General features: G+C 37.7%; 1 protein-coding gene across 1 annotated transcript in view; it reads left to right on the forward strand.

Moving 5' to 3' along the window:
* Positions 1 to 223: 223 nt before the first annotated feature.
* The window catches only part of LOC5511289 (nuclear pore membrane glycoprotein 210), a 29,780-nt gene continuing 11,246 nt past the window's right edge, over positions 224 to 18,757 (forward strand). Inside the window, exons 1-23 of the mRNA XM_032380486.2 lie at positions 224 to 507; positions 586 to 650; positions 1,129 to 1,227; positions 2,240 to 2,371; positions 2,468 to 2,561; positions 3,016 to 3,079; positions 3,168 to 3,254; positions 3,847 to 3,979; positions 6,940 to 7,068; positions 7,592 to 7,660; positions 12,281 to 12,387; positions 12,606 to 12,761; positions 13,927 to 14,094; positions 14,307 to 14,462; positions 14,709 to 14,817; positions 14,956 to 15,051; positions 15,227 to 15,372; positions 15,904 to 16,015; positions 16,472 to 16,531; positions 16,625 to 16,683; positions 17,190 to 17,263; positions 17,527 to 17,635; positions 18,118 to 18,319. Coding sequence (XP_032236377.2) covers positions 332 to 507; positions 586 to 650; positions 1,129 to 1,227; positions 2,240 to 2,371; positions 2,468 to 2,561; positions 3,016 to 3,079; positions 3,168 to 3,254; positions 3,847 to 3,979; positions 6,940 to 7,068; positions 7,592 to 7,660; positions 12,281 to 12,387; positions 12,606 to 12,761; positions 13,927 to 14,094; positions 14,307 to 14,462; positions 14,709 to 14,817; positions 14,956 to 15,051; positions 15,227 to 15,372; positions 15,904 to 16,015; positions 16,472 to 16,531; positions 16,625 to 16,683; positions 17,190 to 17,263; positions 17,527 to 17,635; positions 18,118 to 18,319 — 2,602 coding nt within the window. The 5' untranslated portion in view covers positions 224 to 331. The remainder of the gene's footprint in view (positions 508 to 585; positions 651 to 1,128; positions 1,228 to 2,239; positions 2,372 to 2,467; positions 2,562 to 3,015; positions 3,080 to 3,167; positions 3,255 to 3,846; positions 3,980 to 6,939; positions 7,069 to 7,591; positions 7,661 to 12,280; positions 12,388 to 12,605; positions 12,762 to 13,926; positions 14,095 to 14,306; positions 14,463 to 14,708; positions 14,818 to 14,955; positions 15,052 to 15,226; positions 15,373 to 15,903; positions 16,016 to 16,471; positions 16,532 to 16,624; positions 16,684 to 17,189; positions 17,264 to 17,526; positions 17,636 to 18,117; positions 18,320 to 18,757) is intronic.

Here is an 18,757-nt window from a genome sequence, read left to right on the forward strand (position 1 = left end):
AGATAAGAGCATTGGTGGTGTTGATAAAGGGTTTCATGATTTGTGGGCCGCGCAGATGAGAGGATGAGGGCTTATAGCCCCCCTCCCCCACATAAATGCTTTTAATAACCCCCCCCCCCCCCCACCACCCCACACCTTCCCGTGTTACATTTTCACCCATATGTTCCCTCGACCAAAATATACTTTACACAGAAACACACACTGTAGTAGGACAGAATCAGCACTTACCGTTCACCACATGCATGTCATAACGACAGCAGGGTGTGCAGTTCGGGAAGCCTGTGGTGCTAATGATGACCGCTGACCTCCAGGGCAACGTGCTTTTGCCAAAATGGCGCTCGTTCCTCGTGTTGGAATTGTGCTATTTTTCATCCTGTTTTTGCAAGACATATGGGCAGAACGAATGCACAACACACTCAACATGCCACAGTTATTATTACCATATGCAGCAATAGGCTCAGATCCCGTGAATTTTACGCTGAAAGCCGATGACGGCTGTTACTCTTGGTAAGTAAAAGAAGTTCTTCTTCCCGCCATAAAATGAAATGGTTTCATGCCTAACGAATGGCTTGTTTATTTTGACAGGTCTTCTAACAGACCCGATGTAGTGACAGTTGAACCACTTTATCTGGATTTTGATGACGAGAATGGTGAGAATAGCTAAGTAATTATGTGACAACAAATTTTATACCATGCATTTATTTTCTCTGCTGTCAATTGTCAGTTTCAGGTAAAATTTGGTTGGTTGAACCTTATAGACTTTTTCATCAAAATTTAACTGATTTCTGAAACTTTTAATGGCAAGCTGACATAATTGATTAGTGTTTACCTCAGAATATATACAAAGTAACATGGCCCAATTTAAGTTTCCTCAAGTCATCCTGTGTTTTCACCTGAAATAAAATCCTTGCAGTTTTTTTTCATATGAAGAATGAAAAGAAAAACAGAACGGAGAGTACCGCTTTATCAACTTGCACGCTTTCAGTTTGATGTGCATGTTTAGTGGTGAAAAATATTAATACACTCTTCAGCCTGATGTGATTTTGAGATGTATGTATGGTATCCATGTAATGTATTGGTATCCAGAGGTAAAACTGTTGACTTTATTTTTTTATGTTACTCTTGCAGCCAAGCCATATGGGAAGCAGTGCTCAAGGTCGGCCATTGTGACAGTACAGAGGAGACAATCAGAAAAACAAATGGCAGAAGTCATTGCTGAGGAAGAAGGTATCTACAAGCTCTGTATTGTTTTCTCTAGTCACCCCCGTGAAGCTAAAGAATAGCAGTTAGGCTGATTGCTCTTGTTGGAGGAGTTCTAGCTGCTCTAGCTCTCATGAACACTTGTTTCCGGCAGGACCTCGCTTTTTTATGGTCGCATCATGGTCCCTCAAACAAGATACCACTATAACTATACAGGGGTACTGGAGTTATGCACTGATGCGAGCCGCATAATTTAACCTTTTGAGACAACCCTGCATAATTTTAAAATCCTGCATAATTTGGAGAAACATAGAAAAATATATAACTTAAGTATAATGTTTTCATTTCCTAGGAATTTCGTACCTTATTTCAGTGGCAAAAAAAATCCCCCAATAACCTCAGAAGATCCTAGTAGAACAAAAGTTTTCACTTCATGGTTTGAAAACAACTAGTTGTTCCACTCATTTAGCCGTTTGGGGTTTGCTGACTAGTAATAACAACTAGGTGTTCCATGCTTTTGGCCATTCCTGGCTTGCTGTTTATAGTAATTATATAACAAGCTATATTATAGGTAACAGAAAACCAATCAATTTTTAGCATAAAAATGAAATATGTTTAAAAAAAAAGTCGAATTTCTTATTGTGACGTATATAAAGAGTGAGCTTTAATCTTTTAGGGACTTTTTCCAAGGTTTAAATTTTCCCTTTCCTCCTACTGTAGAAATTGTTTTTGAAAGCATTGCACAATCCACATAATTCCCAATGTCTAGCACATAATTTGCAAAAAGAAAATCCTGAAAATCCCCGCATCATACTAGTAGCCCTGACTATAGTCTCTTCACACAATCACCAAGCCACTGGAACTTACCACCATCACAATTTAAAAACAAAAGGGGGGGGGGGTAACTGATTTCCTTTTGTATATTCAACCAAAACTTGATGATGTAAACCTTTGTTTTGTACAGCAAAGAAATGCAAATATTCAACTCTGCATAGAAATTTTTAGAGTGACTTGAATGAACTTGTTTTCTTTGTCTTAGTGACTGGTCTGTTACTTGAGTGTGATGTATTTGTGGCCAAAATAGAGAGAATTGACATCACTTCCACAAGTCGTGAGCTGTTCCTTGGGGAGGCCCCCACTGTTCTGGAGGTACAGGCTTTTGACGCTGAAGGTAATGTCACTATTTTGTAATTTTGAGATTAGATTGCTGAATTCTTACAAATTCCCTTTCACATTTGTTTAAATATTTTGAGTTTTATTCCCATAGATAACATGTTTTCTACTCTTGGGGCTTTGGCCTTCACTTGGGATCTGATTACTGTGGATGGCCCGAGTTCTGTTAGTGCTAACTCTATTATCAGGTAAAGGGTAAACTAACAGTTGAAGGCACACCCCCACCCATCCCACACATCCCCCCCCCCCATCCCACACACCCCCCGCCCAAAACTAAAAAGTTAGCTAGATTTGTGGCTTTTACCTTTAACATTAAGATCTGTGGATTTATAGCCTTGCAAATAGTTGGACAAAAGAACAAAAGTAAATTTGGTTGCTTCTGAATGTCTCGGTGAGCACATGAAGAACCCCATGATGCATTGTTCAACTCCAGTGTTCAAAATATGTTTTTTTTTAATCTGCTAGATTTTGCCGGCTTTGTGGATTTTGGTGGGGAAAAAAAGCCTGCATACTAAAAATATGAGAAGAGGGTACAGAAAAAATAAGCCAGCAAAGACCAGAAAACAGCCAGCTATCGCCGGTAGCTGTTTGTTTTGGACTCTGAACCCCATTTTAAACGTTCAATGAAACATTTTTTTGCAGAATTATGTCATTTGAAGATTCAACATATGAGACAACACCTGAGATATATGGTCTAGAAGCCAGGGTAATACAATAAAAATGCTGTATCTAATTGTCTTGAATAGCCTGAAAGTATAAGCTAATGTTCTTTGCTTTTTTGGCCAAATAACTAGAGCTTGCGCGGGAGTGAGGTTATTATTGAACCCATAAACACTGGCACTGCCAAGGTCAGGGCTAAATTGAGAGAAAGCATTTTTGAGGTAAGTTGGCCCTTAGCCAGTCTGGAAGGCTTAATAATCTCAATGCTGTATAAATGAATCTACCATAAATCTCTATTAAACCCCCTAAGGCCTTCCTCTTACGGCTGAAAGGTTCGTTGGAACTGCCAGCTATTTTCCACAGAGCACCGGCTACTTTTTAAAAAAAGTTGATTTATGTTTAATTTGAATTAATAAAATAAAATAACTTCCACCCCTCACTTATCAATCCCCACTGCCTACTCTGAAACTTGGTGAAACTTCTGTACCAGCCCCCTCTTTCTTTGAAGAGACCCCTCCCCCACCCTCAGAACCATTAGAAATCTGATGTAACACTTTCCCAAGAGGAAATTTGATTTTTCTATGTTGCTAATGTAAAAAAGACTCCAAATATCATTGGTGTACAAGCGTAATATAAACTGTTTACATCTGAGACTTTGGAATATGCCAAAATACTGTGACCAAAAAAAAAAACAGGAAAATAGATTTCGAAGTTTGCCTCGTCTCTATTAAGCCCCCTCATGTTTTTTTTTATAGTTTTTACAGGTTTAATCTATACAAATGTGTATTATTACTTTTATTTGTTGTGATCTAGGATGTGAAGCCATCAACAGTGAAGCTGGTCGTATTAGACAAAGTTCTTCTGAGACCCGCCTATGACATGTATATTATGATAAACACATGTGTCAAGTACACTGTTGTCAGGCTGCGTCAGGGACAAGCGACAGGTGAGTTTGTCATATGGGTGGGAGAAGAGAGATGAGTAAAGTTTTTATCCTCAGCAGGCAATGATCCCTGTGTGTACTTTCCGCAAAAGTAGGCTGGGGTGCTCGTCCTATCTTTTAGGGTATGAAATGAAGACCAACTGCTATCCCTTAGGGGGGTGTTGAAGGATTTTTCTGATTCTGCTATTTCTTAAACACGCACGCGCACTATAAAAGGGGGCTCCCTAGCAAAGCTCAGAAAAGTCTGTCAATCAAATCAGTTGAGTCGAGACTTCAAAGCTCCCGAGAAACCAGAAAATGAGTCGAGCTACAGTGCAAGTAAGTAAAAATTTGGTCCTTTTGTTATCAGAAACGTGTTTAAATGCAACGGTATCTGTAGCATAAAAAGTACAATGTTTTACAGCAGAAAATACATATCTCAATCGTAAGTAGAAAGAATTTTCCCCCTTTTACGCGAGTGCTAAAGTTTCCCCGTTCGGACTTAGGCATGTTTGTGGCTTTCTCTTATCAATAAATCCTCAAAATTGTCGAAAAAAGAGAAACCAGTAGTTCCTTCTCTCTTTTTTATTTCAATCTCTTACGGGCTTTAGATAACCAACCTTGTGAATGTAAACAAACGAGCGCACAACTTCATTTGTGTTGCTCGTATTTCGCTTCTCGTCCAAGGAGGAGCTTTTTTTGCTTTTTGGCACGAAAGTTGTACATTTGTCAAAGACTTATCCGCTTATGAAGTGCTTTACTCAATCTTTACCCAAGCTGGATTGATTTTCTCGTATGGTATTCATAATAACCATTCCGCTTCTCAGTGAAAAAAATGGCATTCAAGTTTTGTTACGTGATGCATAAAATTTTCTAAAAATAGAATAAGCCAATGCCTGTAAAAACATTGATTGATGCACTTAGATGATGTGTTGTAAATAAAGCGAATATAATAATTGCTTTTCTTCCTTTTTTGTCACTTTACCATTGACCTATTTACATTTCAATCACAGACCTATCCAATTGCACAAAGTTTGGAGCCCAAGTTCCAATTCTGCATCTCCTCAAACCACTTCTATTACTACTAGCTCTCCACTACCATTACAAATGTTAACATAAAATGTTAACAAAATGTTTATTGTAAATACCTAGACCAGGCATGATCAAGTGTGCTTTACATGCACAGACTGATCTATGCAGTTTACAATATTATGAATGTGAGTATGTAAGCACTGTACCTGAAGATTTCCCCTAAATATACAATGTAATTCAGTGTAAATAGAAGCATGAAAACACGAAAACTACTTGTTTTTTGAGTTGATAAGGCAGCATGCCTATAGTCATCCTCACATTGTGTCATATATAAACCAACACTGATGACAGTGCATTACAAGACAATTGGTATTGTAGTGGAGGCAGTCTCAAATTCTCAAGGGGGAAATAAAATGTGAAGTGGAGGCTACTCCAGATTATGAGAGCAATGGGGATGTAATGTTGTATTTTCAAGGATGCATCAAATCATCTTCACTTTATTATCTGCATTTTCCTAATATTAGATGGAACTGCCAGTTCCAAGCAGGAGAATTAGGGGGTATGGGGCTTTGTTCCCTTTTCTCAAAATATAGGAATTAGAAAACCCTTGTATAGTTTGTTTATTGTTTCGTCTTTTGTAAATGTTTTCACAATGATGGAAAAATAAACTGCATAGTTAGTAAAATTTAGGTTGCCTTTGTTATTGAATATTTACACAACATAGTAAGAAATGGTAAGATGTGTCATAAACTACAGAAATAACACATCACTTTAGTATATTAAACATTATACATAAACCGAGATGTATTGTAATGCATTATGATGAAAAGTATTTTGTAAAGATAAAGATAGAGGGGTTTTTAAACTCCAGTGCAACAAAATGTAATTGTTAATGTGTAATAGTCAAGCAAGAACAAAAGAGAACAAAGACATTACAGTGTATTAGTACTAAATAAACTAAATAGTATTTCACTGGTTTTTGAAAACCACTCTACACATTTTAGGAACCTAGGCATATGTAGAGGGGCTATTATTTGATAGTAGTTCCTAACCTGGCTTGCTGTCTATTTCAGATTTAGATTTCAGGAGCACATAGCCATGAATTGTCAACGGGGTGTGCCCTGACATAGATATCATGCAAAAAGCAGAAAATTTATATGTCTAATAATAAAGATGGTACACACACCCTGCTATAAAGTCTTGTTTATGCAAAGCTACTGTATAAAACATAACAAGTCAACAAATGTAGTATTGCTTATCAGCTGAATGCCCCACCTTAAATCCTACACAGGACATAGAACACTAAAAAATTGTTTGGGTGAGGTGTGGGCGATGATTCAGAGTGGGGCATTTTAATTTGAAGCTGTATAGTGGTTTTCAAAATCCGTGCAACAAAATGTAATTATTAAAGTGTAATAGTCAAGCCAGAACAAAATAGAGCAAAGACATTTCAGTTTATTTGTACTAAATAGTATTTCACAGGTTTTTGAAAACCACACCATCAATTTTTATTCAAGCTGTCTTTCTCCCCTTTGATAACGCTACAAGCCGCCATGTTAGATACTGATTAGTATGCAAAAAAGGGGGCAGAGTGACCCCTTTTATAGCGCGCGTTCGTGTTTAAGGTTAAAAATGACTTTGACCACACCCAATTTGCTATTTCTTAGGGGTAAGAATTTATATTGACCACACCCAGTGTTAGAATTGGGGTTAGGATTGATTTAGCTGACGATCACCCCTGTCTGTTTTTTTTATCAGAGTCCCCTCCAATGACCCCATAACTGATAATTTGTTTGTCTTAACTGCTATAGCTTAGGGTCTAAAATCAAATCTCCCACCTTTGACTGAACTAAAAGTGTGATTTGATCTATGCAGATTTTACAAGAAACTATTTTTATGATTATTTTTATGATGTCTATTTTTAATTGATGTCTTTTTATGTTGCTTTCCAGTACTGCAAATGCCATCACCTCAATTCCAGTTTAAACTGATGGACAATGAAGCTGGATACCTCGATGTTCAGAAGTCGAGTGTTACTGGCATCAAAGAGGGAGTGACCAAGATAGTGCTTGTGGACAAAAGTATCCTTTTACAAAAAAAAAACACTACCTTTAATCATGCTTTGATCTCGGTGTGCTTTAATAGTTTGATGTTTGTGCTTACCCCTGGCTGGGGGAAGAGAAGTGGGATTCACTTAAAACAGGGATAATCATCTGTAAAATCTTCACCCCTAAGTTGTAGCATTAAAACAAATGCAGTTTCCCTGCCTTTGAGTGCCTCTTTTTTATGACTTTCAAGAGTGTCTTCAAGTCCAGTTGATTTGGGAAAGAGTCATTGCCTAGCCACTTGTAGTTTTATACCCTTATAGGATGATTACCCCTGTCTACCCGGGACCTCAGTTACGCAGGGACTGTTGGGTAAGCTAGCATTTAGTAAAGACACCCCTTAACTACCTTTTAAAAAAGGACTCTGATGTTTTTACCATTTCTTATTGTTGCTTGAGCTTAAGGGAGTCAACATAAATTACAAGCCATGGTAATGATGACAAATTATTTCTGCTGTCACTTGTACACCTGCTTGTATTGCCCTTTACTGCACGTTAAGATATGGTACACGTTGAAGCAAGCCACCAGCCCACGGCGACACTCCATGTAGTCGGGCCTGCCTATCTTGGTGAGGGGATCCCCAGTCCTGTATGATCTAAAGCCCTGTGCAAAGAAATGCCGGTGTTGAAGCAGGCACTATTTGTACAAAATGTTGGGAGGTGCTGCTTAGTAGTTTGCAAGACATTTACTTTGTCTTGTGGTCAATCTAGTGGGACTTTGCCAGCAGTGTTGGCTGATTTTGATGCTGTTATCATAGAGCTTTAGCCAACATCTCTCTAGGGAGTCACTTGACAACAGACATTTTCTATTCAAAGGAAAAATTCTATTAGCCTTTTTGGATTGAAGTACATTGTCACCAGTTCACTTCGGGTCGATTATGTAACACTCTTAGATGATTTTTAACAAAAAACGACTAAAAAAATTCAAAATTGCAAAAGCAGTGTGTCTATTGGAAGTTTCTTTGAGGATGTGATTGATAATTTAGAGTAAAATGCCTGTTAAATAGCACATATTCTAATTGATTCTTTTGTTGGTTGAGGTTTTCATCGGCCCTCTGGAAGTACTGTAAACTGGTGACTGCCACTTTAACCTACTCTATCTACTCTTTGTCTATTGTTTGACACAGACTGATATACAGTACCGCTCACGAACATAGGGACACTGTTCGCGAAACTTTCGCGAACAACGTTCGCGAAATTCGCGAACATATAGACTGTTCGCGAACACGCTGTTCGCGAACAGATGCAAAATAAACGGTTTGACGGACGGTAACGTGTGATCCAGGGCAAAATAACAGCTGGAACAGCGAGAAGCCATTTATTTGACAAAGACTTGTATTAGACAAAATATAAGTTTGGGGAATGAATGCCGATCGCTTGATATTCCTTGAAGATTTTCGAATGTGTGTTAACTGCTAGCGAATACTTTTAAACAGCGGGAAGCCATTTATTTGACAAAGCAAAGACTTGTACTAAACACGGGAGAATTAGTTTGAGGAGGGAATGCCGATCGCTTGATATTCTTCGAAGATTGTCGAATGTGTTTTAACTGCTAGCGAATACTTAGAAAAGCGGGAAGCCATTTATTTGACAAAGCAAAGACTTGTACTAAACACGGGAGAATTAGTTTGAGGAGGGAATGCCGATCGCTTGATTTTCTCCGAAGATTTTCGAAATGTGTCAGAAAACTGCTAGCGTAGGCTTAATAACAGCGGGAAGCCATTATTTGACAAAGACATGTAATAAACACAGGATAATAAGTTTGAGGAAGGAACGCCGATCGATCGCTTGATATTATTCGAAGATTTTCGAAATGTGTGAAAACTGCTAGCGAAGACTTAATAACAGCGGGAAGCCATTTATTTGACAAAGACATGTAATAAACACATGAGAATTAGTTTGAGGAGGGAATGCCGATCCCTTGATATTCTTCGAAGATTGTCGAATGTGTGTTAACTGCTAGCGAATACTTTGAAAAGCGGGAAGCCATTTATTTGACAAAGCAAAGACTTGTACTAAACACGGGAGAATAAGTTTGAGGAGGGAATGCCGATCGCTTGATTTTCTTCGAAGATTTTCGAAATGTGTGAAAACTGCTAGTGTAGACTTAATAACAGCGGGAAGCCATTATTTGACAAAGACATGCAATAAACACAGGATAATTAGTTTGAGGAAGGAACGCCGATCGATCGCTTGATATTATTCGAAGATTTTCGAAATGTGTGAAAACTGCTAGCGAAGACTTAATAACAGCGGGAAGCCATTTATTTGACAAAGACATGTAATAAACACATGAGAATTAGTTTGAGAAAGGAATGCCGATCGCTTGATATTCTTCGAAGATTTTCGAATGTGTGAAAACTGCTAGCGAAGACTTTTGAACAGCGGGAAGCCATTATTTGACAAAGCAAAGACTTGTACTAAACACGGGAGAATTAGTTTGAGGAGGAAATGTCGATCGCTTGATATTATTCGAAGATTTTCGATTGTGTGAAAACTGCTAGCCAATCCTTTTGAACACTGGGAAGCCATTTATTTGACAAAAACTTGTATTAGACACGGGAGAATTAGTTTGAGGAAGGAATGCCGATCGCTTGATATTCTTCGAAGATTTTCGAATGTGTGAAAACTGTGAGTAGTAGTCGTTTGTGTTCGAATACATGAGTCAGCGACATTTTTTTTTTTTTTTTTTTTTTCATTCATTTTTTTTTTTATTTTGCACTATTTTGAATAAGATAAAGAATATTTGGATACAGGTAGAAAAAAGGGGAAGTTAACTATTTACGGTACTTAAGAAGAAAAAAAAATTTAAGGTGCGCAGTGACCATAGAAGCATAAGCTTTCGAGATGGTCACTGCCACAGTCAGATTTCGAGGGTCTTACAGGATATTATTATAATATTATTATAATATTATTATTATTATTATTTTTTTTTTTTTTTTTTTTTTACAATATATAATATATACATAAACAAAATATAATATTTTAGAGTGAGGAAAAGTAAATCTGGCCAGGGTGGATCAATATTAATTCTGATTATTTAATAAATGCAATTTCAGTTGTTCTATGAAGGAATTGTAAGGTAAGGACTTAATGCAATTTGGTATTTTTTCCCAAAATCTAGAAGACATGGCTGTAAATTTAGTTAATCCATAATTGGTTTTGGAAGCTGGCCTAAAGAGATTGCCTTTGGAAGCATATCTGGTATTATGTGAGTGAACTTGAGTGGCAGGCAGGATTAGATTACATAATGGCTTAGGCATAATGGCTTAGGCATAGGCGACAACATGCTCTACTATAAATGTTTTCTTTTCGGGTTTTGTAGAATATCAAGCGATCGGCATTCCCACCTCAAACTTATTCTCCCGTGTTTAGTACAAGTCTTTGCTTTGTCAAATAAATGGATTCCCGCGGTTCAAAATTCTTCGCTAGCAGTTTTCGCACATTCGAAAATCATCAAAGAATATCAAGCGATCGGCATTACTTCCCCAAACAAATTCTCCCGTGTCTAATACAAGTCTTTGTTAAAGAGATGGCTTTCCGATGTTCAAAATTCTTCGCTAGCAGTTTTCACACATCCGAAAATCTTCGAAGGATATCAAGCGATCGGCATTCCTTCTCCCGTGTTTATTACAAGTATTTGTCAAATAGAAATTCCAAATTCTTCGCTAGCAGTTTTCACACATTCGAAAATCTTCGAAGGATATCAAGCGATCGGCATTCCTTCTCCCGTGTTTATTACAAGTATTTGTCAAATAGAAATTCCAAATTCTTCGCTAGCAGTTTTCACACATTCAAAAATCTTCGAAGGATATCAAGCGATCGGCATTCCTTCTCCCGTGTTTAGTACAAGTCTTTGCTTTGTCAAATAAATGGATTCCCGCGGTTCAAAATTCTTTGCTAGCAGTTTTCGCACATTCGAAAATCATCGAAGAATATCAAGCGATCGGCATTACTTCCCCAAACAAATTCTCCCGTGTCTAATACAAGTTTTTGTCAAATAAATGGCTTCTCAGTGTTCAAAAGGATTGGCTAGCAGTTTTCACACAATCGAAAATCTTCGAATAATATCAAGCGATCGGCATTCCCTCCTCAAACTAAAGAGATGGCTTTCCGATGTTCAAAATTCTTCGCTAGCACTTTTCACACATTCGAAAATCTTCGAAGGATATCAAGCGATCGGCATTCCTTCTCCCGTGTTTATTACGAGTATTTGTCAAATAGAATTTCAAAATTCTTCGCTAGCAGTTTTCACACATTCGAAAATCTTCGAAGGATATCAAGCGATCGGCATTCATTCTCCCGTGTTTATTACAAGTATATGTCAAATAGAATTTCAAAATTCTTCGCTAGCAGTTTTCACACATTCGAAAATCATCGAAGAATATCAAGCGATCGGCATTCCTTCCCCAAATTAATTATCCCGTGTGTAATACAAGTATTTGTTAAATAAATGGCTTCCCGCTGTTCAAAAGTATTCGCTAGCAGTTGTCACATTTGACAATCTTCGAAGCATATCAAGCGATCGACATTCCTTCCCTCTTCGAGGCAAGCTTTTAAGAATAAACTAACTAACTTTTTTGCCTGTGTCTGCCCTCGTAAATCCACGATCGAATCCTTCGCATGCTTTGGCTTTCATCCGCCATCTTTATCGTCTTTATTTCTTAAACTTGAAAGTGTCTTGTCTTGATCGTCTACAAATAATTGAACTGAAGGGATATCAGACTATAACTGAATTTGTTGTTTCTGATTTTAACGATAACCATAGCTCTCAGCTGACTTTTACACGAACAATTTATTTGAATCGCTTGCAGAACTCCTGTATGTATTTTAAGTGAGTATCAGTACTGTAAGTCTTCGGTTACGAGGAACGAGTTCTCGTTTGTCAAACGGTTTGTCCCGGTCTGTTCGCGAACACTGTGTTCGCGAACACCAGCTGTTCGCGAACATTGTTCGCAAATTTCGCGAACGGTGTTCGCGAATTTCGCGAACAATTTCGCAAACATATGTCCACATGTTCGAGAGCGGTACTGTAGGGTAATAGGGTACTGCTAAAATTTTACTTTATTTATGTGACCTAACATGGCAGGATTTAAAAGATCTAAAATAAGAAAATAAGCAAGTTTCCATTGTTTTCTACTAATTTTTCATGACTGTTCTGACAACTATTTTTATTTTATGTGTTTCAGGGTTTAGTATAGTTTCTGATAGCAACTGGGTCCTTGAAGTGGGAAAAACTTATGCTGTTTCTATTCAGCTTTATACAAAAGACAACCACAAGATTTTTATGGCTGAGGTATGCTAAGTTCTATGCTAACATAGAACATTTGTAAATCACAAAAAAATATGCTGGACTCCTCTTAAACTGTTTTTGTCTTTAAGTATGCAGTTCTGACTTGCATGACAAATAAGCTATTCATTTTAAATACATTTAATATCAATTTAATGAAACTTGCTTTGTAATACTCCATATTTTGTTTGATATCTTATTAAACCTTTTTTTATTTATTTAAGAATATTGAAATCAAAGCTACATTCAGTTCCAACTTTGATGTTCTCTGGTCCTCAACAAATGGCAGCTATCATATAATCAAAGCAAAGTCCAGTGGAAGTACTGTTATCGACGCGGCCTACACTAGCATTAAGATCGGTGGTGGCTGCAGTATGCCGGTAAGAATCTATTAATAGCCTAGTTTATTTCCATTTGCAGAACATATTCTCTGTTCCATCAATATTTATCTTGAGATATCATGAGAATCAAATTACAGCAATTGTAATAAATAATCCTCTTTAACACATGGACCCCTCAATCGGTCTGTACCGGCTTCGAGAAAAAGATCTATTTTTTTTTTTAGATTTAATGATTGACTGCCTGAGTAATTGCCTTTCTGGCTGACCAACTAACTGAATGAATGGCTGCCTGAATGATCTTTGTTTTAGTGATTGTTTGATTTATTGCCTGTTTGATTAATTGCCTGTTGTTTATTTGCCGGTTAATTGATTGCTTGTTTGATTAATTACCTGTTTAATTGTCCAATAAATGAATGCCTGTTTGATTAATTGCCTGTTGTTTAATTGTCCATTAATTGATTGCCTGTTTGATTAATTGCCTGTTGTTTAATTGTCCATTAATTGATTGCCTGTTTGATTAATTGCCTGTTGTTAATTGCCCATTAATTGATTTCATGTTTGATTAATTGCATGTTGTTTAATTGCTCATTAATTAATTTGCCGTTTGATTAATTGCCTGTTGTTGAATTGCCCATTAATTGATTGCCTGCTTGATTGATTGCCTCTTTGATTAATTGCCTGTTGTTTAATTGCCTGTTGATTAATTGCCTGTTGTTTAATTGCCCATTAATTGATTGCATGTTTGATTAATTGCCTGTTGTTGAATTGCCCATTAATTGATTGCCTGCTTGATTAATTGCCTGTTGTTGAATTGCCCATTAATTGATTGCCTGTTGTTGAATTGCCCATTAATTGATTGCCTGCTTGATTAATTGCCTGTTGTTTAATTGCCTGTTGTTTAATTGCCTGTTGTTGAATTGCCTGCTTGATTGATTGCCTGCTTGATTAATTGCCTGTTGTTTATTTGCTGGTTAATTGATTGCTTGTTTGATTAATTACCTGTTTAATTGTCCAATAAATGAATGCCTGTTTGATTAATTGTCTGTTGTTTAATTGTCCATTAATTGATTGCCTGTTGTTTAATTGCCTGTTGTTTAATTGCCTGTTGTTGAATTGCCCATTAATTGATTGCCTGCTTGATCAATTGCCTGTTGTTTAATTGCCTGTTTATTGATAACCTTTTTGTTTTACTCCCTGATTTCAGAGTCAAGTGGCTGATGAGGTTGTCCAGTTCAAGGTGCCCATCTCAGGTCAACAAGTCGTAGAGATATTTGACCCTGTGGTTGTCATCCCTGAAGAGTTAGTCTTCCCCTGGCATCCCCAGATGGAGCAACGAGTACTGGCTGTCCACCAGTACCACTACCAACTAAAGGTAACACCAGGGTATTGCCAAGGGCGTGGTCCTAGGGTGCACATAGAGACTCCACCAGTACCCACCTTCCTTCAAACACACTTGCTCACTCACTTACGCCACAACCTTGTATACAAAATCTTTGGTAATACCTCCCAATTTCAAAGTTGCTTCAATATTTTTTCAGTTGATTCCATGGTGTACTGCAGATCAGATTTGATCTTGTTTTACAGGCCGCGGGAGGCAGTGGATCCTATATATGGACCTCCTCCAATGCATCTATAGCTTCTGTTAACACCAAGGGGATTATTATGACCACAACCAGCATAGGCCACACCCAGGTCAAGGCATCAGACACGAAGAACATGGACCACTTTGGAACTATGGAGGTCAGTCTGCATTGCGGAGCAGGATGCCATGTTTAACCCATTTATGTTGGTATTTCAAGTTGTACTTGCGTGAATTACTATGTTCAGTGTAAGCTCTTGTTTGCAACCACCAAAAGAGAAATGTGGTCATGAGCTTGTCGCTCACAAGCGTCGTCCTCCAAAGAGCTTTTACTTTAATGTAGTTCATACTAGCAGCAGAGTAAGATATCATTGTTAATTTGGATGTTGTTATGAACTGTGCTTTAGGTCTATGTCCTTCCTCCAAGTAAGATGAACTTCATCCCATCAGCGGTGGAAGCAGAAGTTGGTAGCAGACTGTCTTTGCCGTTAGTTGTGGCAGCCCTTGCAAAAAGAGGTAGGAGGTCAAAAAGAAAAATCTAATTGAGTTTAATACTTTTTTCAGCTTGTCTAGACACATCTTTATGCCATAAATGCACAAATGTTTTGTATTTTGTCATATTATTTATTGCAGAATTTTCATCTTTTGTTTCAGACTCCCAAGACTTTCATACATTTTCTGACTGTAAGGCATTGCCCTTGACCTTCAGCCTGTCTGATTCGTCTATATTCCAAGTTATTGAAGATGAAGGTAGGACTAGCAGATTTTGCTTTTCCAGAATCTGTTTCCATTTGTCACCCCCCTCCTTCAATTCCCACCCTTAAATCTGTGCAAACATAACCAATTGATTATGACACCACTTAAGTGGGAATATGACCATTTAGAAGGTGTTTCGAAATATATAATGTTTTATATTTTGTTTCAGCTGATTATGAGGTCGCCCCTGGCAGCTGCATGTCTGTTCGTCTCCTGGCGCTAAGAGTTGGTTTTACAACGCTTACTGTTACATACCAGTACAAGAGTATTGTGCTAAAGGCATCCATCACCATAGGCTCCTACAATCCTCTCAAGGTGGGCTCCACTAGTAGTATACAGGGTTTTTTTTCAATGCCATTTATCAGTGAATATTCGGGGGGGGGGGGGGGGCTTAGCTCTCCTACAGAATTTTCTAGGATTTTGTTACTCAACATTCCTTCATTTTGATGCCTCACTACTTGTATGCTCACTCTACCAAAATACTCTGCGTGATCAGTGTTTATGCATTATGAGTGTCATGCTTTTGTGCCGTAGCTGCCATGTCAAAGTTAGCCAATGGCAAGAATCACAATTTTTATTAAGGCTAAGTTCAAACGTTATATTATCCATGAGCCTTATCCAAAGCAAATGCATGCAAATGAAGATGAAACAATCAACTTGGTTCGTTTGAATGCCTAAGATAAACTAGGTGGTTTCTGACATGTTTTGATGTACACTGTCTTGCTAATTGGCTAGTGAAATTCATGCCAATCTGAGCATTTCAAGCATCCTTATTTGCTTAATTCCTAAAATTGTCATGTGGCCACAGTTTACTTGTTTTACGTAACTTTTTTGTGATGATTTAAGGCATTGGACCCTAGTGATGTTGCTGTGGTGACAGTAGGAGCTGTCAAGAACATCATGTTGAGTGGCGGCCCATTGCCCTGGATTCTTGACACGTCTGGATATTATGAGAAAGGTAAAGGGGATTCTTTACCAGCTAGCATATCTCACAGCAAGCGATATTTTGATGGAATGCTAAGACATTTTCTATTCCCAAGCCGTCGCATGCTTAGAATTTTTTATCTGGTTCTGCAGGCATACATGTTTCGCAAAAAGGTCTAAAATCTGGCAAAATTTCAAAAGAAAACCCTTACTTGTAGGATTTTGTTCACTGAGGAAGGGAACTCTTACCCGTGTGCTTAGCTATGCACTTGCAAGGCAGGCGCATACCCAGGAATGGCTCAGGGTGGGGGTGGGGGGGGGGGGGTGCGTAGTCATAGGTATCATATGGAAAATGCATACTGATTTGAAGATTATTTAATAAGAAAATACCCACTTTTTGGCTGCCAAGGGGGGGACACACTATTATCTGCCAGCTTCCAGCTTAACGAAGGTGTGGCTGATAAGGCTCTTAAATGTCTTTGTTTTTCAGTGAGAGCAGAAAACCCAGATATTGTAGAAATTGGTGATGGCCACACAAGAGACTACTTTGGTAAGGCACCACACTCTGGCACTACACTTGTTAATGACTCTTTTCAGTTGAAACTGATATTAACTATGTCTGTTCTTTTTCTCTGTACTATAGTCGAAACCTCTGGGTCGTACCATTTCTTCACTGTCCTTTGCCAAGAGCTGGGAGAGCAGGTTATGTATTGTATTCTGTGACAGAGGAACAAAATAGCATGAAATTTTCCAATTCTTAATATATAAGCTCAAGATTCCACATACAAGAAGTTCCTCTGACCAAAAGCTTACTTTTAAAGAAATTTAGAAGATATGAAATTTAGATATTAGTGAGCAAAGTTGGCTTAATTTCTGATCAGAGCCAGACTTCTCCCTACAAACAAGGAGAATTCATACTTTGAACATTTGAAAATTGCACTTCAAGCCTCATATCTAGAAGATAAATCCATTAGAAAAAAAAACACTTTTTATGTGTTGGTTTACATAACATAAGGAACCTCTATGCAAAAATTCGAACTTACCGAAGTTAACCAGACCTTATTTTGGGAAAACTTGCCATTTTTTTGCCCTGTCATTGTATTCTGTATTGTTAAGTCCACTTGCATTTTTTTTATTCTTTTATCCTCATTATCTATTGTTAATCACTATAATTTTATTGTTGTTATTTTCTGTTTTGCGTTGTTCAGGTGTTGACTGTTGAGGTCGGTAATAAACCAACGGCCAAGAATCTTTATCCTGCTACGGCTCAAGTAAATATTAGGTATGATTGCTCGGTATCAAAGTTGAGTAAATGTCCATACTTAAGTTGTGCCAAATTCCTTGGACTCTACCTTATAGTATATTCACTCTTTCTCCTGAAATGCAAGAGGTGGAGCCTAATGTGCACAAGTTGTGATTAGTGTTATCTGATTGGCCAAGTCCACATAATGTTTTTATTCTGAAATATGCCATAATAAATTGATATGAGGTGAAATAAGTCATTGTTTATACTGTATTGATTGAATAGAGATGTCTCTACCCCAGGTATGCCTGTGCACTGCCATCGTCACTGACAATTATCCCAGATATCAGGCTCCCTGTGGTAGACGGCAGACAGCTCACTCCAGAGAACTGTGTCAGCTCCAATAAAGAGGTGTGCTTATTTAAACGTGGTGCACACAATTTGTTTATATAATTTAACCAATATTTTCAGCGCTGCTACGTTCTTAGTTTTAGCAAAATTGTTGTTCTTTTGAACCTAAAATCCCATACAAAACAGATTGTAACTGTAAAGTAAATTGGTTAAATTTAATAAATAAACTGTAAACAGCTGAGTGCACACCAACACTGAAGACCTTTGTATATTTAGAGACAGGACATTGGCTCAGAGCTGAGGCCATGTGTGTCATTACGTTAAAGACACGCTGACTTACAGGTTCTTGGGTCATCGTAATAAAAAAGGGGCTTTATGTGTATCAAATAAATAAGAAAATAAGCATAAATAAAAACTAACATTCACACAGTCCTCAGATACCAGAATTCAGCCATTTAGGTTACCCATGAACCACTTGGTCCAGGTTACGACACAAAGATTCTCGAGTGCAACTTGACCCTTATGGCTTATTTTTTCCCCAGATCCATGTGAAGAATGACCAAGATCTTAGACTGTTGCTGAATGTCCGAGATGCCAAGGGGCGGTTGTTTGATAACATCACCTCCCTGTTTGTGACATGGTCCAGTAGTAATAGCAAGCTTGCGGCATTCACTGGTCCTGCTAGATCAGTACAGGTCATGTTTATTCGAGAGAAAGACACGGAGGACGTGAGGCGATCTGTTTGTAAGTAACCCCTGCAGTAAAAGATACACTCAAAGAAGACCGATATGCTCTTACCCAATACTCAATACCAAGTCACACAAAGCATCCATTTCCATCTGCGAATTCAAACAAGTAACTAAGATATTTTTGATAACATATTGTCAACAGATTGTCTGACTTGATTCATGGATTGTTATTACCTGCTTACATGCCCTTTTATTTTACATTACTTGCTTACTAAAGTTTGTTTTTACGTGTTTTTTGATTTGCATCAGATTTTATACCTTTTCAGTAAGATGCAATGTGCTTGGTTAGAACAGTTGTATACACTAAATTTTTCCAAGATCATTTTGAATCAGGTAGAAAAGGGAAAAAAGAAACATAAACAAAGAGTTATATTGATTGCAAATAGTTAAATGTTCCTGGTATACCTTATTATATACTACTTAACCAAGCATA

Source organism: Nematostella vectensis, chromosome 3 (genome assembly GCF_932526225.1).
Source record: "Nematostella vectensis chromosome 3, jaNemVect1.1, whole genome shotgun sequence".
Taxonomy (NCBI): Eukaryota; Metazoa; Cnidaria; class Anthozoa; order Actiniaria; family Edwardsiidae; genus Nematostella; species Nematostella vectensis.